Genomic DNA, 27,032 nt, shown 5'->3' on the forward strand with positions numbered 1-27,032 from the left:
CGTTTCACGGAAAAGCTCCAGCAATTCAAGCAAAGATTAAGATCAAGTTATCAACTCTGATCTTGTGAAACAGAGTCGCTGACGTCCTCTGCTGCTGCTGCTGCTGCTGCATCGCCAACCATGGCAGCTACCCAGAAGCTCTATCCCCGAGCAACGGTCAAACGCATCGTCAAAGCCCATGCGAACCGCAGTTTGAGCAAGAATGCGGATATCCTGGTACTAATTTCCTGAATCCCACGATGTCATTTTCTCCCTTGAGATTCCGCTGAGACTAACATTTGCTGGCCGTTTACTGTAGATCTTCCTGGACTACATGCTCTTCATGCAAGAGTGAGTTGTTTTGAAGCTCCCCGTTACGGCTGGAGACTGCCGCGACTCGCGTTGATAACACACACGGAAAAAACAAGAAGCTGCTCTGACGCTCGACAACAGATTAATGCGCGAAGCATCGATTCGGTCCCGGAAATCAGGCGAAAAGAATATATCCCCAAACTCGGTGCGCAAGGTGACTGAAGTACGTGTGAGACAACCCAACTGTACTGTGGTTGTTTGGACTGACTGGGTTTCTGCAGAAAACTCTCCGCAAATTTCAAGGTTAGCCTGGGAATTATTATAATTTGGTTATAGGCGTGTGTGTGGTGTGATGGGACATGATTTGGATAGCTGCTACGGCGTTAGGTTGTGCTATTGTGCTATTGTGCTAGATGTTGCGAACGGCCTTGGGTTTCTTTTCATTCTAATACAGCCCCAGACCAGGGAATAAATGGATAGACTGCAAGGGAGTTAGCTAGAGTCTTATGATACCCAATTATAGTTATGGTATTTGTTTGAATAGCTTGGGGGACCCTCAACTAGAGCCTCACATAGACTAGGAGCCTCGTAGAGACATCCATCCAACCAAATAAAGCAGCTGCAGACCATAGTTAGTTAATTATCTACTTTATCCGTCACTCTGGATTCAAGATTATAGATCACAATTCCACCAAGCTGAGTTATTAGGTTAGGCTGCCTGCAGCACACGACAAAGCCACAGCAACTGAGATTCGGCGCAGTTCCACCCGCCTCTGTTCTTTCTTCTGCCCTCCACTGGCTTCTACACACAAACACACACACACACACACACACACACATCAATCTTACTTTCGTAGCAGAAGCTTTTCTTCTTCTTTTTTCATCCTTCCTCGTTTTATCTTCTCTCTTGTCTTGTCATCCTCCTTTATTCTCAATCCTCCACACTCTGACTATCACATTCAGATCATCATGGCTGCCGCTCCTGTGAACACCGCTCCTGCACAGTCCCCTTCCCAATCAGAGAACGTTCCTCATATCAATGGAGCTTCTTCCTCTTCCTCTTCTCCCTCAGAATCTATTGACTTCCCACACTACAAAGAACTTCAGAGGTAACCGCCGCCAAATACCGTTGCCCACCTCCGCTCTGTTTCTCTCCAGGCAGTCCTAAGTAGGTGCTAATGACACATTAGGAACTTGCGCAATGCTGTAAAGAAGCTGGTAAAAATAAATTCTCTGTGCATTATAGCTTGGGTCTACTCGTCGTGGCCACTGACATTTGCTTCGTATAGAATGCGACCGCCAAAGTTGACTCCATCATTGCTGAAAACCCCGGGAAATCGCTAGACGATTTGGTTGCCGAGAAGAAGATCAACAACGATCAAAAGGCTCAGGCGCTGAAGAAACCCTCTCTCCAGGCCTCTGTCACCCAGATCGAGGAACAGATCGCCCACTATAAGGAATTTGCTGCCTATTACGAACAGCGTCTGGTTTCCCAGAAGGCGGAGCTGGAGAAGGCACACAAGGAGGAAGTGGAATCCCTCCAGGAAAAGGCTTCTGTTGCAGCTAGCGAAACCGGCAAGGATGAGCTCAACCAGCGTTTGCTGAGCCTGAGCAAGTTCCTGTGCGCTGCCGCTAATATGAGGCGCTCCGGCGATGAGACTTCTAGTGAGAGTCGTGCGTTTGAGGGTGTCCTCTACCAGGTCTACGGGGGTTCTCTTGAAGCAGTTGCATCGATACTGAAGCTCGTCGACGGTGTGGAGGAGAAGATCGTCAGCGTAGAGGGCGAAACACTGGACGTCACATGTGAGTTTATCCAAATGCGGTTTGCTTTCAATGGCTAATGCGCTTTCTCGACAGACGCCAAAGTCAAGCAGATCTCTGGAGAACAGGCTTCTACGTCTGAGGAACCTGTTGCAGAAGCCGCTCCTATGTCCGACCCTACCACCGCCAACGCCGCGTACACGGAGCTCCAGGATCCCTCTTACGCTGCCGAAGCTGCTGCTGCTACGGAGCATGCAGCCGCTGCAACCCAACCTGAGCAACTCGTCCCACCCCCTCAGACACTCGTCCCCGACGCTGCGAATGCAGTTGCTGAAGCAAGCTGGGAGTCTAACCCTGCGGACTCTCTTGCATCCTCGCACACCGAGAGCTGGGTTGAGGTTCCTCGTGACCCTGCCGAGACCGAGACCGGCCTTCAGGCTACCCCTGCAAACGTCGACCCTGACGTGAAAATTGACGCTGGTGAGCGCAAGACCCCACGCGGTGATGGATTTGAACAAGTTGTGCACCACCAGAGACAGCCCAGCTTCCGCGGCCGTGGCCGCGGTCGTGGTCGCGGCGGTGACGGATTCCGTGGCCGTGGCCGTGGTGACTTCCGGGGACGTGGACGAGGTCGTGGTGGCCGTGGTCGCGGTGGACCCAACGGAGGTCCAGCTGCCGCTGGCCCTGCCCCTGCTGCAGCCCAATAAGCAAGCCATCTATGAGAAAGCTTGATCAGCCATCCAGTTCAACAGCTCCCGAGAAACAAGCGCTCTAGTTTGCTGCTACTCTTCTATCTATTCTTGCTTTTGTCACGGCCGTCCTTCCTCTTCTTTTGACCCGTCGACTATGTCGTCCGTGTTTTTTTTTTTTTTTTTTTTTTATCTCTTAATAATCAGCAATTTATGGGCTCTGGTGGTGTTATGGTATGGTTCACGAAAGCAACGAATATCCGATAATTACAACCAGGCTTTGTAGGAGCAGACACAGCCCTAGGTTGGATCACACCCTCCGGGGCCAGATATGTCTGTTCCACCTATTTCCCTTTTGGATTTTCATGGGTGACTGCACAAAAGTTCTGTTGTTACATTACATTACACCTGGGGCATACTAGGTTCTGTCTTGCAGTTGAGCGTGCATTGCTTTCTTTCTTTCTCTTTCTCTTTCCTTTTTTTTTTTTCTTTTCTCCCACTCTTTCTCTGTATTCTACTTGACTAATTCTGTCGACATATAAAGCGAAACTAGCTACCTAGCTACCTAGGCACGGGGTGTGGATTTGGACACGGATACTTGCGTTTTACATTTACCTTTAGCTTTACCTTTACTTGGAATGGGCTGGGCTGGGCTGGGCTGGGCTGGACGGAGTGGAGTGTACACGAAGCAAAGAATTATGAATCAGAATTGTACGTACGTAGCTGGCTGGTTGGTGACTCAAGCAATGCAATGCCATCTGGCGATTGTGGTTTCTTTTTCTCTCCTGGCGTGGTAGACATAGTAGTGCTTCTCTTCCTTCTTTATACTACTATACTACTATACTTAGGGACACTAATAGGCACTAATAACATGATCTTTAGGTATTCTCTCTAGTTATTCTGCTATTATCTTATCTAATCAATCTCTCTCTCTCTCTCTCTCTCTCTCTACTCATGACTAGGGTAAGAATATAGAATAATACCAGAAAGAGGAAAAGTAAAGTAAAGTACATGAAGATAGATTCCATGCTATGCTTGCTTTATACGCTGTTCAAAGCCTATTGACGAATTCCAATTCAAACTCAACTCCAACTCCAGCTCCGTCCATGTCCATACAGAGCCATACCGGTATCTATGTCTAAAGAATAACTCCATGCTCCATGGTATGATATCCATGCTCCAAGGCAAAAAAAAAAGAACCCCAGAAAGAAAGGAAGGGGGGGGGGGGGTTAAAAAAAAACAAAAAAAAAAAAAAAAACTATTCAAGACTATCCCTCGGCAGCCCTGATCTCCGTCGCGGAAACCGGCCAAATACACTCCCCCGACTTCCCTGGCTCACCATGGATGCGCGCAGGTCATCCTCATCTACCATCATACTGCTCGTGTCGAAGGCGTCGCCGCCCCCGCTCCAGCGCTGGAGAAAGCGGCGCTGGGCTTCCGTTTCTCTTCGTGGCTGCGAGTGCGAGTGCGGAGGTAGATGCGGAGGAGGATATCCAGGTAACCCGCGCGTGCTGCTCGCTGTACTTGCGCGGAACGGATCAACGGAAAAACTGACCTCGTCTTCCTCGTCGTCCAATTCGGCATCTGTATCTGTGTGTTGCCATTCTTCTTCGTCGTCGTCGTCGGGTACTCCGGCTTCGGGGATATCGTTGTCCAAGTCGCGGTCCATGGCTTCTTCCTGTTCTGCATTGAGGTCGCTCATGTCTTCGTCGTCTTCGTCGTCTGAAATGCCGTTGTCGGCGCTAGGGATGTCGTCGTCCAGATCGGGTTGGTTATCAAAGTCGTCTTCGTCTTCTTCTTCCAAGTAATCGTCATCGTCATGAAACGCCTCGGGAATATCATCATCCAAATCCCGCTCCATATACCCTTCCTCGTCTTCTAAGCCCTCCTCGCCTTCCTCCACAAGCCCCTCGTCTTCATCTTCGCCTTCTCCATCCTCGTCATCATCATCGTCCTGCTCAATCCTCGTATCCCCCTCCCCATCCGCATCCGGGATCTCCGCATCCAAATCCCTCTCCATACCCGTCTCCCCTTCCCCTTCTTCTGCCTCTCCTTCTCCCCCCGTTGCAGCCGCCGCCGCCGCCGCCGCCGAAGCAGCAGCAAACTCTGCATCCGCAGCCGCCATCGCCTCTGCCCGTTCCGCTTCTTCCTCTTTCATCCCCAGCATAGTCTTCGGACACCCAGCGGGTTTTATCCACGAGCAGCCAAAGGACGCGATATTGTTTTTGCGGGCGCGCAAGGCGCGTTCCTCAAGGAGGAGGGAGGACAGGGTATTGTTTCCATGATTTTGGTTTGAGTTGGTAGAGGTGGAGGTGGACGGGTTGTGGTGGTTTGTCGAGGAGAGACGGTGGCCGTGGCGACGAGCGTTCGGACCAGGACCAAGGCCTTGACCGGGCCCGGGACCCTGGGTTGTGTCCGTGGCAGCAGGGGTGAAGGTGCGGTAGGGTTGGGAAGGGGTGAACCAGAGATCGTGTGACTTGATTTTGTTTTTCTCTCTGTTAGTGTTGATTCTCTCATTTGATCAGATTATGGCATGATAATATAGTAGAAGGGTGTGTTGGGTGGGCAGGTGGGTAGATCGACCGGAAAACGTACATCACGCGGCACGATAAGAGGGAGAGAAAGCATTTTTGTCCGTGTCTCCGAGAGTATCGGGATGTTTCCGATATGGATGGCGTTCTGCAGGGGAATCAATCAATCAAATCAATCAATCTCAATCCCGAGAGACCGCCGTCAGGACCACCGCAAGCTTGGAGTGCACTTTGGGCTGCAATTGCATCCTCATCACTTGAGGGACCTTGGGACCTCGGTTAAGTGGGGTAAGTGATTGGACTGTGTGATCGAAGGAGCAATTGATTAATCGAAATGAACTGAATTGGTTCTGGTGGAACTGCAGCAGTCGCGATGGATTGAAGGGTGGAAAGTTGTTGGTGGATGAAAATAGTTTGTTATGGTGGTTGCTTGCGGCCCGCGGGGAAGCTTGATTCCGGGATTTTCCGGCTACATTATTGTTCATTATTTCGTGTAGTATATTTAGGATTAATCTGCACCATCTACAGAGTATGTACACTGATTCGAGATAGACAGTTAGTTGGATATATAAAGTGATATTCATATTTCAAGGGAGTAAGGTAGGAAGTCCTCTGCGAATACTTGGGATAAATTGCTACGAAACCGGACAAGACCAAGAACGAGCATTGACCCAATATAACGAGTATAGTATATATAGTCTTCTGGATTGAATTGGGTGCTAGAAGGAATCCATCTCGCACCCCATCTTCGTCTAGTGGATACGGGATGAGATTACCTGAATCGGAATCCTCCAGTACATATTTCAAAGCATTGTGGGTACTGTACCTAGTAGGGTACGGAGTAGTTTCTCGCTCTCTCTTTCTCTCTTCGTCCGCCCCGAGTCGAACTGAACCTGTTTAGCTGCAGATGCATGGAAAGAGCCAGCGCTATCGATTGTATTTGGGTGTCGGTTGGAGTCCAGTATACTAGATATCAACATAGTGGAGTTAGCAATGGAATTCATTCCAGCATCCGAGAAAAAGAGGGAGATTCTGAGAGTATGGAGTACCTATGTTCAGGAGAACTGGAAGAAATGTAACGATGCCCGACTGGAGCGAAAGCGCCCAAATCCGTCCGAAAAATGAGACGGAGCGATGTACATAGTAGTTATGTAATCAAGAGCCCTGTCCGGTCTTCGGCTGTGGTGCCGTTCGTCAGTCGTCGGAGATGCAGTCGGTGAACCCAAATGGGACAGGACGGGTGAGGACGGGACGCAACGGGGGAATCCGGAAAAGGGAACAAACATTGGCATCTCCGCTGGATCATGTGATGTCCGTGGACGGTTCCAATGAGGTACAGATGGATCGGACAGCATCCAGAATCCAGAATCCAATGAAATCCCGGTGAATAAGCAACTTTTTTTTTATCTTACTATTCATATTATCATCATATTTCAAGTAAGCTTATCGGCCGCCCAAGTAACTTTGGGTATTGTTACAAGTTCCAAAGACTGTGTATCGTATGGTACGGATGAACCAAGAAATGGACCGTATTTCCCGGGGGAGGATAATGCGACTCACCCATTGGTCGGGGCTCTATTGGTCCAAGATTGCTCCGTGAATCACTCCGGTAGTGGAGGTGGGAGATACCTTAGGTACCTAGGTATATATTATTATATTATATCAATCAGGGAACAGGAGCAAAGAGCGATCAGCAAATTATTACCGACAAGGTAAGAATCCGGAAATGGTTCAAAAAGTTGCTGAGGTGAATACGCAGGCGTAGGTAGGGGACGGATGGGGTTCTGTGGGAAGTGCGGCTCGGGCCCGATTTCGGGGGAGGACCTCAAGAGTTTGGGGGGAGGGGAGGGGGGGGTGGCTGCAGAAGAGAGTTCCGGGGCTAAAAAGGGATAGCGTCTAGCTTGGCCGTTGTCGGAAGTTCCTGTGAGAGGCGGGATGGTACCTCTCCTCCAGTAATTTACCGATTCCGAGCTTGCCAATAATACATATGCTGGTCGGGGGAGGTATGCGCTAGTATTGGGACACAAGAGAGATCGCCCATGCAATTTACGTGGGGTACTTGCTTAGCTGGTTTCATTTCTCTTGACTCAGACAGGACTGCCGCAGGACTTTGTCGGCACGACGAAGACGGCCGCTTGAAGCCAGCCAGCCTGGGACCACCCAATGCCCAATGCTCGATTACTAGTGGCATGAGCCCCATAGTCTTGCTTCGGGTGTGATTTATTCCAATTTATTTATGTACTGGTTTAAGATATCCAGGGCGATATTAATTCGTCTGGAATCCATATCTTCCTAGATCTTTCTAGATATTCTAGAATTTCAAATACACGAACTACTGCTAAGAAGGTGCAGGACAGAGCAACTAGGAAAATTGTGATTCCGGAACAAGTACCTACAAAGTACCTACCAGTACCTATGGAGTACCTAGTTAACAGTCATTAGTCTCAACACAAATTACCACTATTTTAACCTTTTCATTCGTTTACCATCTAATCTCTTCAAAGTTCACGGTAGGTATATTCTTACAATTTTAATGGATAAGCACTGTATCCTTGTCCTGCCCCACTACCCAAGATCCAATCATCCATTGACTCGGGTCTTGAACTCGACAAGGGCGGAAGAAGAAAAGAAGCCCAAGTTGACTAGGGATCTCAGAATATATTATGGCTCCCTGACTACCTCATGGTGGCAAGACAAAAGTTGTTTATGTATTGTCTCCTCCCCTGTCCTCGAGTATGGTTTAATGATTTGATGGACCGATCCATCCGGTATGTTCCCTATCTGAAGGCTGATGGATCGCCAATCATGAGGATAAAAGGCCGATGGTGGTCTCATCATTGACCTACTACCCGGTAGACTATTCTTCCTTTGTGCCGCGGGAAACTACCCTCAATTAGAATATTCTTTTGAAGATTGACTCAGGTAGACCGGGAGTTAACGGAATCTCTTTAGATTATTGGGACTGTTCGTACTATCCTCCTTTTGCATTAGACTCATAATTATGTATTATTACTACTCTGAATACGGGAGAAGCAGAAGAAGAACAAGAAGAGAGGGGTGGAATAAAATACTGGTAATACATACCATACCGCACACGGTAATACGGTTACCATCCCCACTCGGTTGGATCTTGACGTAGGAAAAACCTAATCTTTTTTTGGTTAAAAGGTTGTAAAACCTCTACTGTGATTGGAGGACACACATGGCTTATCTCTGAATAGTGTACTTCTTCGGTACTTGGGTATGACTTTATAGGTAAAGAGATCACTCATCATGATGTGTAGGTAGTAATAGGATCATCTCTCATGTAGAAGGAAGAGAATCCAGGAATGTACCAAGAAAGAACAGGAGCGGAAGTCGCCGAAAACGCTCGACCTACACAGGGTGGGATTCTCGTCTCTTATTGCAGAAGTATTACCTACCTACTCTAGGTATCTCCCGTACAGTAAGAAGTACTACTTGACTGGCTCCTGAATATTTGCCACGGTGGAATCCCATCTTATAATTATGAAGGATGCAAAGGGATTCGATTGAAGCGTCAATACGCTCTGGATACAATACCGTATCGGAGTGCCTGGTGAATTTCTCCCGGACCTCTCTCTTCCTACTACTTGCTCTCCCGTCCAGTAGCTTTTTTTTTTTTACTACTTACTCCCCCTCCTCAGTCTTGCTTTTATTATTTCTTTCCCTTCCCCCCCCCCCCTTTCTTCTTCTCTCTTTCTTCTTCTCTTCTACTCTTCTTCTTCCCTCTATTTTCATCATCCCCGGAATTATACGTTGGGCGAATTATTCCCTTCGCGATTGTCACATCCGTTGCCCACGTTCCGACCCCCCTCTATCAACGACAGCCTCTCCTTATCTATACATCACGACTCGCTGCCCCGCCTCCATTCATCCCGCGGCGGCCACCACTCACTGAACCCCCCCCCCTCAATCCCCCCTGTTTACTATTCCATTCTCTGTCGGTTCCCGGCGGAAGAATGGGTCTGAACTTGGAGGAAATCTATGGCCAAACTTTAGTTGAGGAGCAAAAACCAGCGGAGTATTCGGAGTTCCAGCCAAAGAAGGGATATGGCTGGGCCAACACCTTGCCCGAGCGGCAAGGTCTGTATGACCCCGAATATGAAAAGGATGCTTGCGGTGTAGGCTTTGCGGCGTACGTGATCTGAGTCCACACCTGCTATAATATTTCAGCTCTGATTCTTGAGTAAAATACAGTAATATCAAAGGCAAAGCTAGCCACAAGATTGTCAGCGATGGTAAGTTTCGCATCCTCCCAAATTAACCCCGTGCAATTATATTCTGACAGTTACAGCCCGGAACTTGCTATGTAACATGACGCATCGAGGAGCTGTCGGTTCCGATGCTCGGGATGGTGATGGTGCCGGTGTAATGACCAGTATCCCCCACAAGTTTTTCGTCAAGAACTTCGCTCGCGAAGTTGGCGTTGACCTCCCCCCTCTGGGCCAGTATGCCGTGGGAAACCTGTTTTTCAAGCCTGATGAAGAGTCCCTAAAGGAGTCCATTAAGTCCTTCGAAGAGATCGCCACATCGCTAGGCCTGCGCGTACTAGGATGGCGTGAGGTCCCCCACGATTCCACCATTCTGGGCCCTGCTGCTCTCTCCCGAGAACCTACCATTATGCAGCCCTTTGTGGTGTTGAAGTCTGCCTACGGGGAGGGAGACAAGCCCGAGATCACTGATCCCGAGCAGTTCGACACCAAGACATTTGAGCTCCAGCTCTATGTGCTACGAAAGCGTGCCACTCACGTCATTGGGCTCGCCAATTGGTTCTACCTCTGCTCCCTGAGCAACCGAAACATCGTCTACAAGGGCCAATTGGCTCCCGTGCAGGTCTATCAATACTACCACGATCTCGTCAACGTCGACTACGAAGGTCACTTTGCCCTCGTTCACTCGCGTTTCTCTACCAACACATTCCCCTCCTGGGACCGTGCGCAGCCTCTGCGCTGGGCGGCCCACAACGGTGAAATCAACACCCTGCGCGGAAACAAGAATTGGATGCGCGCCCGTGAGGGTCTACTCAAGTCCGAGATCTTTGGCGAGGAGCTCGAGTCGCTGCTCCCCATCGTCGAGGACGGTGGCTCTGACTCCGCTGCGTTCGACAACGTTCTGGAATTGCTGATGATCAATGGCGTCCTGTCTCTTCCCGAAGCCGTTATGCTGATGATCCCCGAGGCCTGGCAGGACAACCCGGCCATGGACCCCTCCAAGGCTGCCTTCTACGAATGGGCTGCTTGCCAGATGGAACCATGGGACGGCCCTGCCCTCTTCACCTTCTCCGATGGACGCTACTGTGGGGCTAACCTCGACCGTAACGGTCTGCGTCCCTGCCGTTTCTACGTGACTGACGATGACCGCATCATTTGCGCCTCGGAGGTCGGTGCTGTTGAAATCGACCAGGAGCGCGTGATCCAGAAGGGCCGTTTGCAGCCTGGAAAGATGCTTCTGGTTGATACCGTGGCGGGTCGCATCATTGACGACTCTGAACTCAAGTATACCGTCTCTCACCGTCAGGACTTCTCCGCCTGGCTGGAGAAGGAGCTGGTCAAGCTGCCGGCTATCACGGAAGCGCTCGTTGAGCAGAAGGTGGACCTCCAGCAAGCCCTCGATGAGACTACCGTCCAGAATGACCCCCGTCTCAAGGCCTTTGGCTACTCCTTCGAGCAGGTCACCCTCCTCCTTGGCCCCATGGGTGCCGACTCTAAGGAAGCTCTCGGTTCTATGGGTAACGATGCTCCTCTTGCATGCATTGCTAAACAGCCCCGTCTCCTCTACGAATACTTCCGTCAGCTTTTCGCTCAGGTCACCAACCCCCCCATTGACCCTATTCGCGAGGCTGTTGTCATGTCTCTAGAGTGCTATGTCGGCCCTCAGGGCAACCTCCTGGCTATGGATCAATCTCAGTGCCGCCGTCTGCATCTGCGATCCCCCATCTTGAGCATTCCCGAATTCAACTCGCTGAAGAACATCACCAAGGTCCACAAGGACTGGAGTGTCAAGACTATTGACATCACCTTCGAGAAGAAGAAGGGTGTTCCTGGATACCTTGAGGCCCTCGACTCCATCTGCGATGCAGCTACCGAGGCTATCCAGAACGGAGACAAGATCATCGTGCTCTCCGACCGTGCTACTTCTGCGGAGCGCGTTCCCGTCTCCGCTCTCCTGGCCACTGGTTTGGTCCACCACCACCTGGTGCGCAACAAGTGGAGATCTCTGACTGCTCTGCTGGTTGAAACTGCTGAAGCCCGTGAGGTGCATCACATGTGCGTCCTCGTCGGTTACGGTGCTGATGGTATTAATCCTTACCTCGCTATGGAGTGTATTCTCAAGATGAACCGTGAGAAGTTGATCCGCAAGCAACTCTCCGATGAGCAGGTCATTGAAAACTACAAGGCTTCATGCGACGGTGGTATCCTGAAGGTTATGAGCAAGATGGGTATCTCTACCCTGCAATCCTACAAGGGTGCTCAGATCTTTGAAGCCCTCGGTATCGATGACAGCGTTATCGACCGCTGCTTCGCTGGAACTGCCAGCCGTATCCGTGGTATGACTTTCGAGCTCATTGCACAGGATGCGTATGCTTTCCACGAGCGCGGTTATCCCTCACGCTCCGTCGTGGATATCCCCGGTCTGACTGAGTCCGGTGAATATCACTGGCGCGATGGTGGCGAGGACCACATCAACGACCCCGTCAGCATTGCCAACGTGCAGGATGCGGTACGCACGAAGAACGACAAGTCCTATGAAGCCTACGCCAAGGCTGCCCACGACCAGATCAAGAACTGCACTCTCCGTGGTATGCTCGACTTTGACTTTGAGCAGCGCACCCCCATCCCGATCGACCAGGTTGAGCCTTGGACCGAGATTGTCCGTCGCTTCGTGACTGGTGCCATGTCATACGGATCCATCTCCATGGAATCTCACTCTACTCTAGCCATTGCCATGAACCGCCTGGGTGGCAAGTCCAACACTGGTGAGGGTGGTGAAGATCCCGAGCGAAGCAAGAGAATGGAGAACGGCGACACCATGCGCTCTGCTATCAAGCAGATCGCCTCTGGACGTTTCGGTGTCACCTCCCACTACCTTGCAGATGCCGATGAGCTGCAGATCAAGATGGCCCAGGGAGCCAAGCCCGGTGAGGGTGGTGAGCTTCCTGGCCACAAGGTTGTTGGTCCTATTGCCCGCACCCGTTACTCTACTCCTGGTGTCGGTCTGATTTCTCCCCCTCCTCACCACGACATTTACTCCATTGAGGATCTGAAGCAGCTCATTTACGATCTCAAGTGCTCCAACCCCCGCGCTCGTGTTTCCGTGAAGCTCGTGTCTGAGGTTGGTGTGGGTATCGTCGCCTCCGGTGTGGCCAAGGCCAAGGCCGACCACATTCTCATCTCTGGTCACGACGGTGGTACCGGTGCTTCTCGCTGGACTGGTATCAAGTATGCCGGTCTTCCTTGGGAACTGGGTCTTGCTGAGACCCACCAGACTCTGGTTCTCAACGATCTGCGTGGCCGTGTGGTTGTCCAGACTGATGGACAGATTCGTACTGGTCGCGATGTTGCTGTTGCCTGTCTGCTCGGTGCCGAAGAGTTTGGGTTTGCTACCACTCCTTTGATTGCCCTGGGATGTATCTACATGAGGTAAGCTTATCCTACAGATCGCGTCTGAAAAAAAAAAAAAAAAGGTAAACTAACATGCTATAGAAAATGCCATCTCAACACCTGCCCTGTTGGCATCGCCACTCAGGACCCTGCCCTTCGCAAGAAGTTCCAGGGCCAGCCTGAACACGTCATTAACTTCTTCTACTACATTGCCAACGAAATGCGTGCGATCATGGCCAAGCTGGGTATTCGCAGCGTCAACGAGATGGTTGGTCGTGCTGAGCTTCTCAAGGTTAGAGAGGACCTCCGCAACCCCAAGCAGGAGAATATCGATCTTTCCCTCATTCTTACTCCTGCTCACTCTCTCCGCCCTGGCGTTGCTACCTACAACGTCCGCAAGCAGGACCACCGCCTGCACACCCGTCTCGACAACAAGCTTATTGCCGAGTCTGAACTGGCTTTGGAGAAGGGTCTACCTTGCCGTGTTGAGTGCGACATCGTTAACACCGACCGTGCCCTCGGTGCCACGCTCTCCTACCAGGTCAGCCGTCGCTATGGCTTGGAAGGTCTGCCTCAAGACACCATTCACTCCAATATCAAGGGCTCCGCCGGTCAGTCCTTCGGTGCCTACCTTGCCCCTGGTATCACTCTTGAACTCGAGGGTGACGCCAACGACTACGTTGGTAAGGGTTTGTCGGGAGGTCGCCTCATCATCTACCCTCCCCGCGGCGCCACCTACAAGGCCGAGGAGAACGTCATCATCGGTAACACCTGTTTGTACGGTGCTACTCGCGGTACCTGCTTCTTCCGTGGTGTTGCTGCTGAGCGTTTCGCTGTCCGTAACTCCGGTGCCACTGCTGTTGTGGAAGGTGTTGGTGACCACGGTTGCGAGTACATGACCGGTGGTCGTGTTCTGATCCTTGGCTCCACTGGCCGTAACTTTGCTGCTGGTATGTCCGGTGGTATTGCCTACGTTCTTGACATGAACCAGGACTTCCACTCCAAGATCAATATGGAGATGGTTGAGGTCTCCACTTTGGAGGATCCCGCTGAAATTGCCTTTATCCGTGGTCTCATCGAAGATCACCACCACTACACTGGCTCTGAATTGGCTGCTCGCATCCTCTTGGACTTCACTCGCGCTCTCCCCCACTTCGTCAAGGTTCTGCCCACTGACTACAAGCGTATTCTTGAGGAGGAAGCTGCCAAGGCTGCTGCTGCGAAGAAGGCCGAGTTTGCTCTTCCTCAACTCCCTAGCGCCCCCGCTGAGAAGGAGAAGCCCAAGGCTGAGGCCGAGGGCAAGAAGGCCGATCTCTTGGATATTGAGGACAGTGTCACTGACTCCAAGACCGAGAAGAAGAGATCTGCTCTTATCCTCGACAAGACCAGGGGTTTCATGAAGTACAGTCGTCGTAGCGAGAAGTACCGCAACCCATCCACCCGTACTCGTGACTGGGGCGAGATTTCTTCTCGTCTGACTGAGGATGAGCTTAAGTACCAATCCGCTCGTTGCATGGACTGTGGTGTTCCCTTCTGCCAGTCTGAGACTGGTTGCCCCATCTCCAATATCATCCCCAAGTGGAATGAGCTTGTCTTCCAGAACCAGTGGCAGGATGCTCTGAACCGCCTGCTCATGACCAACAACTTCCCCGAGTTCACTGGTCGTGTCTGCCCTGCTCCTTGCGAGGGTGCTTGCGTTTTGGGTATCAGCGAAGATCCCGTTGGTATCAAGTCCATTGAATGCGCCATCATTGACCGCGGTTTCGAGATGGGCTGGATGGTGCCTCGCCCTCCTACTGTCCGCACGGGTAAGACCATTGCTATCATCGGTTCCGGCCCTGCTGGTCTCGCGGCTGCTGATCAGCTCAACCGCGCTGGACACAGCGTGACCGTCTACGAGCGTGCTGATCGCGTTGGTGGTCTGCTTATGTATGGTATCCCCAACATGAAACTCGACAAGAAGGTGGTGCAGCGCCGTGTGGACCTGATGGCCGCTGAGGGCATCAAGTTCGTCACTAGCACCGCTGTTGGCCCCGAAAGCGAGGTTAATCTCGAATCCTTGCGCAGGACCAACGACGCCGTTATCCTCGCCACTGGTGCCACCGTCGCCCGTGATCTCAAGGTCCCCGGCCGCGAGCTCGAGGGTATCCACTTCGCCATGCAGTTCCTGCACAAGAACACCAAGTCCCTCCTCGACTCCGAGCTGGCCGATGGCGCTTACATCTCCGCCAAGGACAAGCACGTCGTTGTCATTGGTGGTGGTGACACTGGTAACGACTGCATTGGTACCTCTGTCCGTCACGGCGCCAAGTCCGTCGTCAACTTCGAGCTACTGCCCCAGCCCCCACCAGAGCGTGCCCGTGACAACCCATGGCCCCAATGGCCCCGTATCTATCGCGTCGACTACGGACACTCCGAGGTCAAGACCCACATGGGCAAGGATCCCCGCGAGTACTGCATCATGTCCAAGGAGTTTGTTGACGACGGCAACGGTCGCGTGAAGGGAATCAACACCGTTCGCGTTGAATGGACCAAGAGTGCCACCGGCGGCTGGGACATGAAGACCGTCGAAGGCAGCGAGCAGTTCTTCCCTGCTGACCTGGTCTTGCTCTCCATGGGTTTCCTCGGCCCTGAGGACCGTCTCCTCGGTGAGGAAATCGAGCGTGACGCTCGCAAGAACGTCAAGACTCCTCCTGGCCAGTACTCCACCAATGTTCCAGGCGTGTATGCGGCTGGTGACTGCCGTCGCGGCCAGTCGCTCATTGTCTGGGGTATCAATGAAGGTCGCCAGTGCGCTCGCGAGGTCGACACCTTCCTCTCCGGCATCAGCTCTCAGCTCCCTGTGACTGGTGGTATTGTTCGCCGGCCCGCACTCGATGCAGTCCGCCAGGCGACCGAGCCTGTTTCTGCCTAAACAGTTACTGTCAACCATTCCGGTTGCAGGGGAACCTACCTGTACGCTGGACCGACGATGGGTTCGATCTACATCTGATGATGCGATGCCAACGATCTATGAATAATACCATGTTGAAAAGCGAAAAGTTTCCACTGGATCAGGCTAAATATAAACCATGCCTGTTGTTCATAGCCTGTTCATTTTTTTTTTTTTGTTATGGTCTTTTTTGCCCCTGTTTTATACCGCAGTCTCCTTTGTTAAAAGGGTTGATCTTGGTTGCAGCGTCTTTTCCTAAAATGATAGGCAAGGTGTTGGAGCGTGTGCAAGCAGTTTTTTCCTTCCCACAGGTATTTATTGTACATATTTTTTTTCTCGTGAATATTGTTACATAGCCCTTGATTTTTTTTCAAGTAAATTACTTGTGTATGGAGTACTCCGTAGGCCGTACTGACACACACACACACACACACACAATACATCATCATTCTTCAATCACAACCCTATAGATATACATACATGCAGCAAGCTCCTCTAGGGCTCCTCTGGATCAGGTTCAGGTCAACCTCCATAGATCCCTCCCCTTTTATTATGCTACTTGCTATTTATCCAAGTTACTTGTGAATTATGTACCAGTTCAATCACTTCAACCAACCAGCAAAAAGGAAGTCCAATCTGAGCATCCAAATAGAAACAGATAGATAGATAGATAGACAGATATAACCCTGGTCCGGTTAAGCATCAATCATACACATACTTGGGAAGTGTACCCGAGTCCCTAGATGCATGCATGCATATACTATGCCATGTAATGTAATGCAATGCAAATGCAAATGCAATGCATATCTACTAGTAGTCCGTCAGTCAGTCAGTCAGTCCGTCATCATCCAGTCTTCAATCTGCACTAGTATTTGTCCGCGGAGTAGATAGTCAGTAGTAAAAAAAAAAAAAAAAGTCAGCGCAGGGTAAGGGAGGGGTTGAATGAATACGAATGAATACCTAGCTAGGAAACCACGTTAGTGTAGTCGGGTTGGATATCACGTACATACGTACGTAAGTATGCCGATAGTATCAATTTGAAGTTCCAAGCAATTCCCGAGATGCAAAGTAGGAAGAAAATACATACCGAGCACCGAGTGAGTGAGTCGGCGGCCGGCGGACCTCTACGGAGACGTTTCTCTCTCCTGGCGAGACCGCATCTTCTTTGTTCTTCTCTTCTTGGCTTGGGTCTTTAGGGCGGTCTTGTCGGATTCTGACTCTGAGCTGGAAGAAGAAGAGGAAGAGGAAGAGGAAGAAGAAGAAGAAGAAGAAGAAGCCGGCAAACTAGACCTACCTCTTCTGACCGAGCGGTATCTCCGCAGAGAGCGAGGACGCGGAGAATGCTGATGGATGGCGTCGGTGGCGGTTTCAGTTCTGGGAGCAGAGTCGGAGGTAGGGTTAGAGGCAGGGACAGAGGCAGGGACAGAGATAGGTGCAGTGGCAGATCCACCCAAAACAGGCCCGGCCTCAAATTCGCCTCCGAGCAACAACGCATCAATCGCTTCCCCGTGGAAAGCGAGCCCGTTTACTCTGGCGAAATTAGCGGCACACAGAACCTCGCTCATGTGGTCCACTCTCTTTTCCGCAAGGGTGACCAAGTTCCATAGATTCCGGGTGAGCATTTCATCGTCCGTAGGCGTAGGTGGTTTCATAATTGATCTCACGTCCCGGGCAGCGGAAACCGGGTGCATGGCCAGCGGGCTCACGGGGTGCTGGTAGGGATGGAAGCGTCTAGAGGCCTGGGTTCTGTTGGTGGAACGGTTAGTGGGGCTTCCGGGGACTGTAGCGGGGGGCAGGGAAGAGAAGTACGGGATTTCGGTGACTGGGCCCCAGTGGACTCTTTGCGTGCTTTCGCGATTGCGGCCCCAGCTGCGTAGATGCGGACTGCGATGGCCGGCTGTGGCTGGGGTTCTGGTTCTCGGGGGTCCGTTTATGTTTGGTGACTGGGGGTTAGGATTAGCGTGTGCTTGTGCTTGTGCTTGTGCTTGTGCTTGTGCTTGTGCTTCTGGGGGAGGATGGTACCCGTCAGAGTGGCTGTGGGTGGAACTGGAGGAAGAATTGTAGTAAACGTGCACGTTCAGGTTAACTTCACCTTCGAGGTTTGCGTTGTAGGCATCGTCGCTCTGCGTACCAGGGTGAGGAGGTGCAACTTGGGTTGGACTCGAAGGCATGCTCCAATTACTAGAGTTAGGGACAGGGACGCCACTCGGACCACTTGGACGACGCGGAACAGGCCTGATGTATCTTGCGGGCGATGGGGTAGAGCTGTCGCGGGAACGGGACCCAACAGATGAGATGACTATGTTGGTCATGCGGTCGATGAGGCGGTCGACGGTGCTGGACATTTTGCTTCTTCCGGTTCTAGCTAGAGGAAGAATGGTGGTTTGATATGAAGATTTGATGGCAGTGAGTTGTTAGAGTTGGCTGAGTTGCTGAGGAGAAATTGGAGGTGGGATGTCGACATGCCCGGGCCTTTATATAGAGAGTGAGTGTATGGCGAATGGGATGAATGGGACAAGGAATGGAGTTGCAATAAATTCTTTGTGATGTGGACAGCGGCTTTATCTAGACTTGATTTTCGTCTGAAGGGATACAGACAATGAAGCCCGTATCAAAGTGCTTTGTGCAATCAAGGAGATCTCCATTATGCTATATACAGCTATTGTACAGTCATGGCTTTGGGTCAAGGATCTGGCTGAATTGTTAGAGTCCTGACAAAGAAACAAAAGGCTTGAACACTTACTTACAAAACAAATTAAACCACAGGAGCAGCAGCAGCAGCAGCAGCAGTGTTCCTTGCATCCTCCTCTGCTTTCATTTCTTTTTCCAACGCCGCAAAATCACCCTGGAACGCCTCATTCATTGGCTCCATTCGCACCTCCCAAACATCCTCGCTACTCGGCCCTGTTTTATACTTGATGGCCTTCTTTCGGTAATGATCCCGGATTATCCGCTTGCGCTCCGAATCCCTAAACGTGCGGGTCTTCATACACAGCCAGAAATTATCCCAGTGCTCGCTACACGACCGGAGCTCTCCATATCGGTAGACATTGACAAATTGGCCGCCTAGCGACTGGCAGAAGAAGGCGTAGTCGAATGCAGTCCGGCAGGACATGGAATCAGGGTAGAGGGATTCGGGAGCTATAGAAGCAGGGGCGGAGTCGGATTCGGGAGACTGTGTGGAGGGGGAGGATGAGGATTGTTCTGGGGAGGAATTTGGTGATCGGTTTATGTCGCTTTCTAGACTTGCGAGGAGTTGTTTGAATTCGGCATCTGCTTGTTCTTCGCGACTGAGGGTTCGTTGCGGCGGCGGCGGCGGTGGTGATGGTGGTGATGGTTGTGTTGGGAGGGTGTCTGAGGGGGGAGAAGGAGTTGATTGGGACTCCACATTTGGAGGAGCGGGAGATTTCGACGACCACCAGCCCATTGCTTCGGATTCCGTTGTAGAATCACGGTCTAGATATAGATTGATGTGAGGATTGATTGACAGACGACAAGAAGATGCGAAAAGATGATTTCCTGTTTTGAAGGCGGTGAATGACAGTACCGGAACATACTGGTAATGCAAAATTACAATACGCCTGGTACTAGTTGGTATTGGTCTGCCGTCGACGTCATAAAACTCCAGCCCCTGATGGAAGCAAGCTACAACTCATCGGCTTCTCAGGGTTCTTTACACGATGCTTCTATCTCTGCAGGCATGATGATGCAGGCCCTGTTTGCTGGACGGTTGTCCCATGGGTACCGGCCTTTGCGGTGCTGGACATCTTCCGCTGCCCTTCGTGTCCCAAGGACGGTGGTTGCGCGACGAACAGCGACAACTAGGACGGTCAGCGATTTAGATGTCACCTCGCTCGAGACAGGGCATATTGAGCTGAAGGAGAATGAAGGTTTAGTCTTCGTAAACAGTAAGATTGCCGATCGGTTTACATTTGATACAGATAGGAGACTGACGAGGATAGATATCTTCCCCCCAAAGCTACAATGGCTGATGCTGGGACCCCTCAGCGGGTTCCAATCGTACGAGAAGGTGCTTAAGCGCATCAATCGTCCACACCTCGCAGCCTCGGACCCTCTGAATATCATTCACAGGGTCTTCCCGGAGAGCTTGAATCTCGATATCAGAGAAGTAATCCCGCGGTTCCGCGAGGGCGGCGCTTTTGTAAAGTACGCCCGCAGTGCAGGCTCCACGGACGCGGAAATTGAAGCCACCATCAAGGGCCATTTGGAGAAGAGCCCGATCAGGCCGTGGTTTAACCCCTTCCAGCCGGCCACCGTGGCTCGAGTCGTGGGGAGGCCGTGGATCGAGGATCTATATCGTATCCCTAGCCAGCAGCTGCGGGTTGAATTTCTCCCGGGTACGACGGACGGCTCGGCAACAGAGCTGACCACCGAGGTGCTCTATACGGGTTTCCGCCGATACGGAAAATTGAGAGATATCCAGCGCCAGCCGTCCGACTCGAAAATTTCCCCCAGGTATGCGCTGGTGGAGTTTGCTAGACCCAAATATGCCGTCATGGCCAAGAACTGCATGCATGGCTTTACGATCTCCGAGGAGGACGGTGGAGGCAAGTCGGGCACTCGGGTCAAGATCATGTACGAACGGAGGATCAAGTTTTCAATGATCAAGGATTGGTTGTTGAACCATCCGCGTATCGTCATTCCCGCTGTTGCTGCTCTCATTGCCGCCATCACGGTGACGGTTTTCGACCCGATTCGGACTTTCTTTATTAAGATGAAGATCAAAGCGACTCTCCACACAGAAGGGAATGCTGTTGTCCAGTGGGTTCGAAAGCAAGTCAGCAAAGCCAATTTCATCTATTTCGGCCCGCACAAGTCTGACGTTCGCGGGCTCGCGGCAATCTGGGAGGACCGCCAGGCCGATATTAATCAGCTTCAGTCCTGGCTGACGGAGAACGCGGAAACTTTCATTGTCATCCACGGACCTCGTGGCTCCGGGAAGCGTGAGCTGGTGCTGGACCGAACTCTTCAGGACTACAGGTACAAGGTCGTGATCGACTGCAAACAGATCCAGGATGCCAAAGGAGACAGCGCGAAAATCGCGCGGGCAGCCAGTCAAGTCGGGTACCGTCCTGTGTTTTCTTGGATGAATAGCATTAGCAGCTTTATCGACCTAGCTGCACAGGGCATGATCGGAACAAAAGCGGGATTCTCAGAAACCTTGGATGCACAGCTCAGCAATATATGGCAGAATACTGCAACCGCGTTGAAGAGCATTACGTTGGAGAACCGGAAGAAGAATGACTTGGATGCGCACCTGACTGATGAGGAGTATTTAGAAGCCCATCCAGAAGCACGCCCCGTGGTGGTCATCGACAATTACTTGCACGGTGCTCCTGACGATAATGTGGTGTACGACAAGATTACGGAGTGGGCTGCCGGTCTAACCAGCGGCAACATCGCACATGTCATTTTTCTCACTACGGACGTATCCTTCTCCAAGCCTCTTAGCAAGGCTCTGCCGAACTCAGTGTTCCGGACGATCTCACTAGGCGACTGTTCTCTTGATGTGGGTCGACGGTTTGTCCTTAGCCATCTGGAACACCGAGGAGAGCGCGACAACAAGTGGAAACCCGAGGAACTGGCGGATTTGGACAGCTGCATTGAGGTGTTAGGCGGCAGGGTGACGGATCTTGAGTTTATGGCTCATCGCATCGAAGCCGGAGAAACTCCCCGGGGTAAGTTAAATTTCCGGATTGAAGGGCCACCATTGCTAACGCACCCCCCCCCCAGCTGCTGTGAGTCGCATAATCGAGCAGTCGGTTTCTGAAATCGTCAAAATGTTCATTTTGAGTCCGGTGGCCGACCAATGGAGCCATGAACAAGCGTGGTATCTCATCAAGACACTGGCGCACTCGGAGGCTGGTACGCTACCGTATAATCAGGTCCTTTTATCTGACCTTTTCAAGTCGAATGGCGACGCTACTCTCCGAGCTCTCGAGCAAGCGGAACTCATCACCATCAGTTCTGTGAACGGCTCCCCAGAGAGACTGAAGCCTGGCAGACCAGTTTACCACGCGGTGTTCAAGCGGTTGACCGAAAACAAGACATTGAGCAGCCGACTAGATCTGGAGATCTTGAATCAGCTCATCAGCAAAGAAAACACAAGTATTGGGAAGTACGAGGAGGAGCTCGCTGTGCTGGGCAGCCTTCCAAAGCAGCCACGGGAGCTTTCTTCCCGAATCCAATGGCTCCTGGACAAGGTCTACGCCTCACAGACGAAGGTCACCAAGTATGAGGCTGAGAGGGTGATCCTGCAGAAGATCCTACGCAGTGAGCATTGATTCCTCGTCCTTGGCAGTAATGACCACGAATTACCTTGAATAATGATCTCTCCACTTGAATAAAACCTACCCGATGATAAATAAAAATAAGTAAATAAATAAATAAATAAATAAATAAATAAATAAAACAATCTCTGCTTTTTGTTAGTTGTCGTTGTTAGTGCCGCGCGATGAAAGTGCTGAGGTCAGCGGAGATGTGCAAAGCAGGTATTTTGGTGTCTCAAACGTCGCCTCGACCAACTTTCTGCGTCAAAAGTCATTCATTCAATTTACATTCCTCTGCATACCCATTTTTGTATTTTTTTTTTTTTTTTTTTTCTGTCTAACGCTTGAATTCATTCTGGAATTATTGGTTTCGACGTGGTCTCTTACCAGATTTCAACTTTAGGGTTTGCGTGAACATGGGGAGTTATGCCGTCTCGACAGGCAGCGTGGTAGAGGCCTTCTGGGATAACCTCCTGCATGTAAAATGGCTACCTCTAGCGCTAATTCTCACTCTGGTCAGCGTGGCTATTGTTACGCGACTTGCTAGTGGTTTCCACTCTCGCTCTGACAGGACAAGCGAGGTCAAAATGGTCCCCTATTGGATTCCCTGGCTGGGACATAGCTTGTCATTTGCAGGGAACCATGTGCGGTTTCTCGAAAAGGCGAGGTTAGTGGGTGTGATGAATTCATGGAACACGCGTCTGGTGCTCACAATACTGCAGAGACTCTATGAAAGAGCCCGTCTTTGGCATCATGGTGGGCGGCGCAAAGCACAATGTTGTCATGTCTCCGTCTATGGTTAAGTCGGTGCTGTCGTTTCGGGGCACGGCGTCGGCTCCTCTGATCAATCATGCCCTGGACAAAATATTCGGGGATAAGGGTGCTCTGCAACGGCTCAGCCCCGCAGACCATCAAGTGTTCTATCATAATGTCCCTAACCAGTTTATGCATGAGCCGTTCCTCTCGGAGGGCTCGACGATGGTGGCGCGTCTGGTTGAGCGCGAGACTCCGAATTTAGTAACTTTCTGCCCTAGTGTTGTGGACCAGATGCCCTGGGAGCGTCCGGCACAAGTCACGGTCCTTGATGGGACGGACACGCCCGCCTGCGAAGTAAGCTTCTTTGCACTTATTAGGGACTTTGTGGGCACTGTGACGACTTCCTCGCTATTCGGCCAGGCAATCCTAGAGGCCTTCCCAGGATTGCTCGAGGATGTCTGGAAGATCGATGATAATTTCACCACTCTATCCATGGGGCCACCTCGCTGGCTGACCCCGGGAATCTCCGCGGCATATGCTTCGCGTGACCGACTGCTAGACATGCTCGCAGTATTCCACCAGGCATTTCTGATCTGGGATGACGGCCGAGACCCTGGAATGGAGTTCCGTGATCTCGAGGATATCTCCGAGCCGATCAAGAACCGAATTCGAATGTCGCGAGAGCTAGGGCTATCGCCGAAGGCAAGTGCCCCAGGACACTTGGCCTTGCTTTGGGCGATGAACGGGAACTCGCCGAATATCGTGTTCTACCATCTGCTTCGGTTATATTCGGACCCTGCCTTGCTCAAAGACATCCGGAGAGAAATAGCACCTCACGTCAGGGTTTCTAGACCGACCGGGGACGAAACCGGGTTGTTCCCTATCCCAGAAGCACCTAAGATATCCATTGACATCGAGAAACTGTCCGATTCATGCCACCTGCTCAAGGCCAGCTTTTACGAATGCCTCCGCTTGGATTCGGCAGGGCTTTCCTTCCGACAGCTCACCACCACCTCCGATTTAACCCTCACCGAGACCGACGAGGAAGCCGCAGATGCCGGTCGATCGGGGCCGTCACGGTCCTACACCATCAAGAAAGACGAGCTTCTCGTCGTCGCCCACGGTGTCCTCCACGCCGACCCGGGGCAGTTTTCTAACCCCACACAATACGATCCGCGCAGGTTCATGCACCACACCGATCCCAAGACCGGAACGAAACGCGCAAAGATCGATAGCATCACGCCATTCGGCGGCGGTATGTCTGCCTGTAAAGGCCGGGCCTTTGCCGAGCGGAAAATCCTCGCCTTGTCCGCTGCAATTCTGTCCATGTGGCATGTTGAACCGGTCGAGGGGGGGGGAGAGTTCGACATTCCAGGCCACAGATTCTCCAGCGCTGCTTTCCTGCCTGAAAACGATATCCGGGTGCGAATCACGCCACGTTTTCCTTGATGGGATTATGTAGTAGATGGAATAAATAAGTATACAGTGTATGTACTTTTTTTAATATAAAACGGTTTATACCTATCTATACCCACCCATAGTTAGTTTTTTTGTTTTGTTATTTTAAATACTGATTGAGTATACGCGATTCTTGCCTCTTTTTAGGGTCTTTTATTTATTAACTGTAAATATTCTAACTATACGGTGTTCGTTATTCTTTGGGTATGTATTCTTATCAACCCAGAGAGAGATTTTTTTTTTTTTTTTTTTAGTTTAGATTGATTCTTCTTATTTTATTATCTTCTTAATATTCATAAGCTTTTTTTTTTTTTAAAAAAAAGTACGGTATGGGCGCAGAGACCAAAGGCCATCCAGAAACGACACCTCCCGGCGGTTGAGAAGGACTTGGATGATGGCCTCTATGGAGGGAGGGAGGGAGGGGACGCAAAGTATTCCTCCAAGAGCAAGCAATCAATCTGTGGATTGGTGCCATGGGATCACTGGTCCCATGGATCGCGCACTGTCCATCATCTTTTGATCGTACTGAAGGGATTAATCTGATAGATAGTTACATGAGGTCAATGATTATCACGGAGGGGGACAGGAGAAGAGAAGACTCGAAATGGATTCAATCCACTAGCTATTAGACACTATTAAGACACATGTGTGTAAGAGCAAAGATGATGGAAGATAGGAAGAACAAATTAAGATGCTAACACATACACATGTGTGTAAGAGCAAAGATGATGGAAGATAGGAAGAACAAATCAAGATACTAACACATAGCATAGTCTAATCCATTTCCTCAGCAATAAAGTTTTCAGCAGAATAAGATGGAATGGAACCAGGCTGCTTGCTGAGCGGCACATTCTCTTTCTTGGGGGAAACAGAAAGCCCAGGTGCCTCGGGTTGCCTCAAGCGGTTGTGTCCAGTTACTTCAGAGATCAGTTTGTATCCCCGCATCCCAGAGAGCTTGGAGTAAACAGCGTAGGCCGAGCTCAAGATGAAACACATTGAACCAGTCGGATACACGCCTTCCAGTACAATGGCGGCATTTGGTGGGAAGCTTCGGAGCAAAGCCGTGAACTGGTCAAGCTCCTGCTGGTTCATATCATTGGTGATTGCCACGCTGAAGACGGCCCGAAGCGTGGGCGGGATACGCAATGGATTAACGATGTTGAGCCCACCAAGAGGCAAGCAGATGGACGACGTCCCCATTTTCAACCTGTGAACCGGCTTTGTCACAGCATTTTCCCTGCTTCGGAGCGCCTGCACAACATCTGCAAACTCGACATATTGATGGCCCTGTCTTTGTCGACAGCGGATCTCGCCTGCAATCTTGGCCGTGAGAGTGTTTCGTGGCGGGGAATTCGCCAAAGGTGATGATGATGCATTATCACTGGCCCCAATGATTTCGACAATCCTACCAGCCAATTCCGGTTCCCGACATGCTGTAAAAGAATAACAACAGTCAAAGATGAACAAGATGTCAATGGGCATTGAATCCAGAAGATCGACCTGGTCAACCAGACAGCGCTGGGCATCGAAACTACGATTGGAAGAAGGGCCTTCAACCGCCAGCAGATTCCCATTCGGTCCCAGCTTCCCATGCCCCGCATAGTGCACCATGATGAGTGATCGCCCGGCAGACTTCTCTGCTTTGCTCACTACGTCTCTCAATACCCCCGCGATGTTCCACCCGGGTGTTCGGTCGGTGCTGGGAATGACAAACTCTTGGGCAGCAGGGAGCTGGAGTGTCTTCAGCATTGACTGGAAGTGTGCGGTGTCCTGCTGAGCAGAAGTATTGTCTTCTTCCCATCTGATAGCCAGGGCGTGTGAAGCGGTATATCGGATGGCCTGTTGGCGAACAGCTGCCTGGAGGGTAGTACGGAACTCTTCTAGCTTGATCTCCATGGTGATGATGAAACGTTTATTAAAAGAAGATAGAGTGATAACAGAATAAGATGACGAGGTGTAGAAGAAGCTGACTCTAGGATAGGAGAAAAATAGTTATTGTGTGAGCAAAAGAATCAAACAGGGTAATATCTTGCTTGCAACTATTAAGAAGGCTTTCGGGTAATTCTTCTATATACTTTACTAGCCTCAAATCCTCGCTACGCTCGGCGGCTTGCATATTAGTATGATAGCTACTATATTAATGCAAGGATGGAAGTTAGAATTAAAATAGGTATTAAAGTAGATATTAAAGGAGGTATTAGCAGGCAATAAAGCAGGTATTGAAGCAGGTATTAGCAGGCATTCAAGTAGGTATTAGCATGGTAATATCAGCATGGTAATAGCTTATAAAAGTAGATAATATAGGAATCTCTATAGCTAACAGGTTAACCAACATCTCCAGGTTCTGCAGCACGGTGTACGGGTCATACCACGGGTGTTTGAGGGGGACTTTCATATATTATTTAATTATTTAATATTTAATTTAATGTCGGACTTTTGTCATGGCGACCACGTGACACGTGGTCCCTGTTGGATATTAGGTAATCCAGGGGTTAGTTCAAGGGTAAAGACATGATGGTAAAAGTTGGTTTGCTAGGATGATAGCCTTTAGGTACGAATATAGGGGGGCCTTGACTGTGAGGGACTCAGGCAATATTCATATCGGTAGTCTAATTCGACAAAACTAAGCATGGAAAGGAAAGAGAAAGGATGAAGCTACTGGGGGGTGCGATCCCGGAGACTTAGTCGGAGGGTTCGGTTAG

The 27,032-nt window shown here is 50.8% G+C and overlaps 8 protein-coding genes across 8 annotated transcripts; 4 read left to right on the forward strand and 4 right to left on the reverse strand.

The window, feature by feature from the left end:
- The first annotated feature begins 23 nt into the window (after window positions 1–23).
- On the forward strand, window positions 24–821 carry P175DRAFT_0501524 (uncharacterized protein). The gene is made up of 4 exons (XM_040897188.1): window positions 24–216; window positions 299–330; window positions 433–514; window positions 573–821. The coding sequence occupies exons 1-4, from the start codon at window positions 121–123 to the stop codon at window positions 597–599; spliced, it is 237 nt and encodes a 78-aa protein (XP_040752284.1). The 5' UTR covers window positions 24–120; the 3' UTR covers window positions 600–821.
- Window positions 822–1,081: 260 nt separating this feature from the next.
- Window positions 1,082–3,242, forward strand: P175DRAFT_0516513 (uncharacterized protein). Its single transcript, XM_040898912.1, has 4 exons — window positions 1,082–1,400; window positions 1,482–1,509; window positions 1,581–2,094; window positions 2,149–3,242. Exons 1-4 carry the CDS (start codon window positions 1,261–1,263, stop codon window positions 2,757–2,759), a joined length of 1,293 nt encoding a protein of 430 aa, XP_040752285.1. The 5' UTR covers window positions 1,082–1,260; the 3' UTR covers window positions 2,760–3,242.
- A 730-nt stretch (window positions 3,243–3,972) lies between these two features.
- Window positions 3,973–5,663, reverse strand: P175DRAFT_0458761 (uncharacterized protein). Its single transcript, XM_040894683.1, has 2 exons — window positions 5,337–5,663; window positions 3,973–5,217 (listed from the first exon to the last, which is right to left on the reverse strand). Exons 1-2 carry the CDS (start codon window positions 5,367–5,369, stop codon window positions 4,000–4,002), a joined length of 1,251 nt encoding a protein of 416 aa, XP_040752286.1. The 5' UTR covers window positions 5,370–5,663; the 3' UTR covers window positions 3,973–3,999.
- A 3,437-nt stretch (window positions 5,664–9,100) lies between these two features.
- P175DRAFT_0501527 (glutamate synthase (NADH)) lies at window positions 9,101–16,018 on the forward strand. The gene is made up of 4 exons (XM_040897189.1): window positions 9,101–9,428; window positions 9,491–9,531; window positions 9,588–12,933; window positions 12,997–16,018. The coding sequence occupies exons 1-4, from the start codon at window positions 9,253–9,255 to the stop codon at window positions 15,806–15,808; spliced, it is 6,375 nt and encodes a 2,124-aa protein (XP_040752287.1). The 5' UTR covers window positions 9,101–9,252; the 3' UTR covers window positions 15,809–16,018.
- Window positions 16,019–16,613: 595 nt separating this feature from the next.
- On the reverse strand, window positions 16,614–18,289 carry P175DRAFT_0546833 (uncharacterized protein). The gene has a single exon (XM_040900406.1). It carries the CDS (start codon window positions 18,169–18,171, stop codon window positions 16,951–16,953), a length of 1,221 nt encoding a protein of 406 aa, XP_040752288.1. The 5' UTR covers window positions 18,172–18,289; the 3' UTR covers window positions 16,614–16,950.
- A 343-nt stretch (window positions 18,290–18,632) lies between these two features.
- On the reverse strand, window positions 18,633–19,253 carry P175DRAFT_0458767 (EMI1 family protein; the record flags this gene model as incomplete). Its single annotated transcript, XM_040894684.1, has 1 exon — window positions 18,633–19,253. A coding segment is annotated over one exon (621 nt), but the record flags the coding sequence as incomplete, so codon positions are not given.
- Window positions 19,254–19,529: 276 nt separating this feature from the next.
- Window positions 19,530–24,321, forward strand: yme2 (putative RNA12 protein; the record flags this gene model as incomplete). The annotated part of the gene is made up of 5 exons (XM_040893896.1): window positions 19,530–19,734; window positions 19,789–21,525; window positions 21,581–22,120; window positions 22,570–22,783; window positions 22,839–24,321. 5 exons carry the CDS (start codon window positions 19,530–19,532, stop codon window positions 24,319–24,321), a joined length of 4,179 nt encoding a protein of 1,392 aa, XP_040752290.1.
- A 783-nt stretch (window positions 24,322–25,104) lies between these two features.
- On the reverse strand, window positions 25,105–26,226 carry P175DRAFT_0493216 (uncharacterized protein; the record flags this gene model as incomplete). The annotated part of the gene is made up of 1 exon (XM_040895947.1): window positions 25,105–26,226. One exon carries the CDS (start codon window positions 26,224–26,226, stop codon window positions 25,105–25,107), a length of 1,122 nt encoding a protein of 373 aa, XP_040752291.1.
- Window positions 26,227–27,032: the final 806 nt, after the last annotated feature.

Source organism: Aspergillus ochraceoroseus (genome assembly GCF_002846915.1).
Source record: "Aspergillus ochraceoroseus IBT 24754 chromosome Unknown P175scaffold_4, whole genome shotgun sequence".
Lineage (NCBI taxonomy): Eukaryota > Fungi > Ascomycota > Eurotiomycetes > Eurotiales > Aspergillaceae > Aspergillus > Aspergillus ochraceoroseus.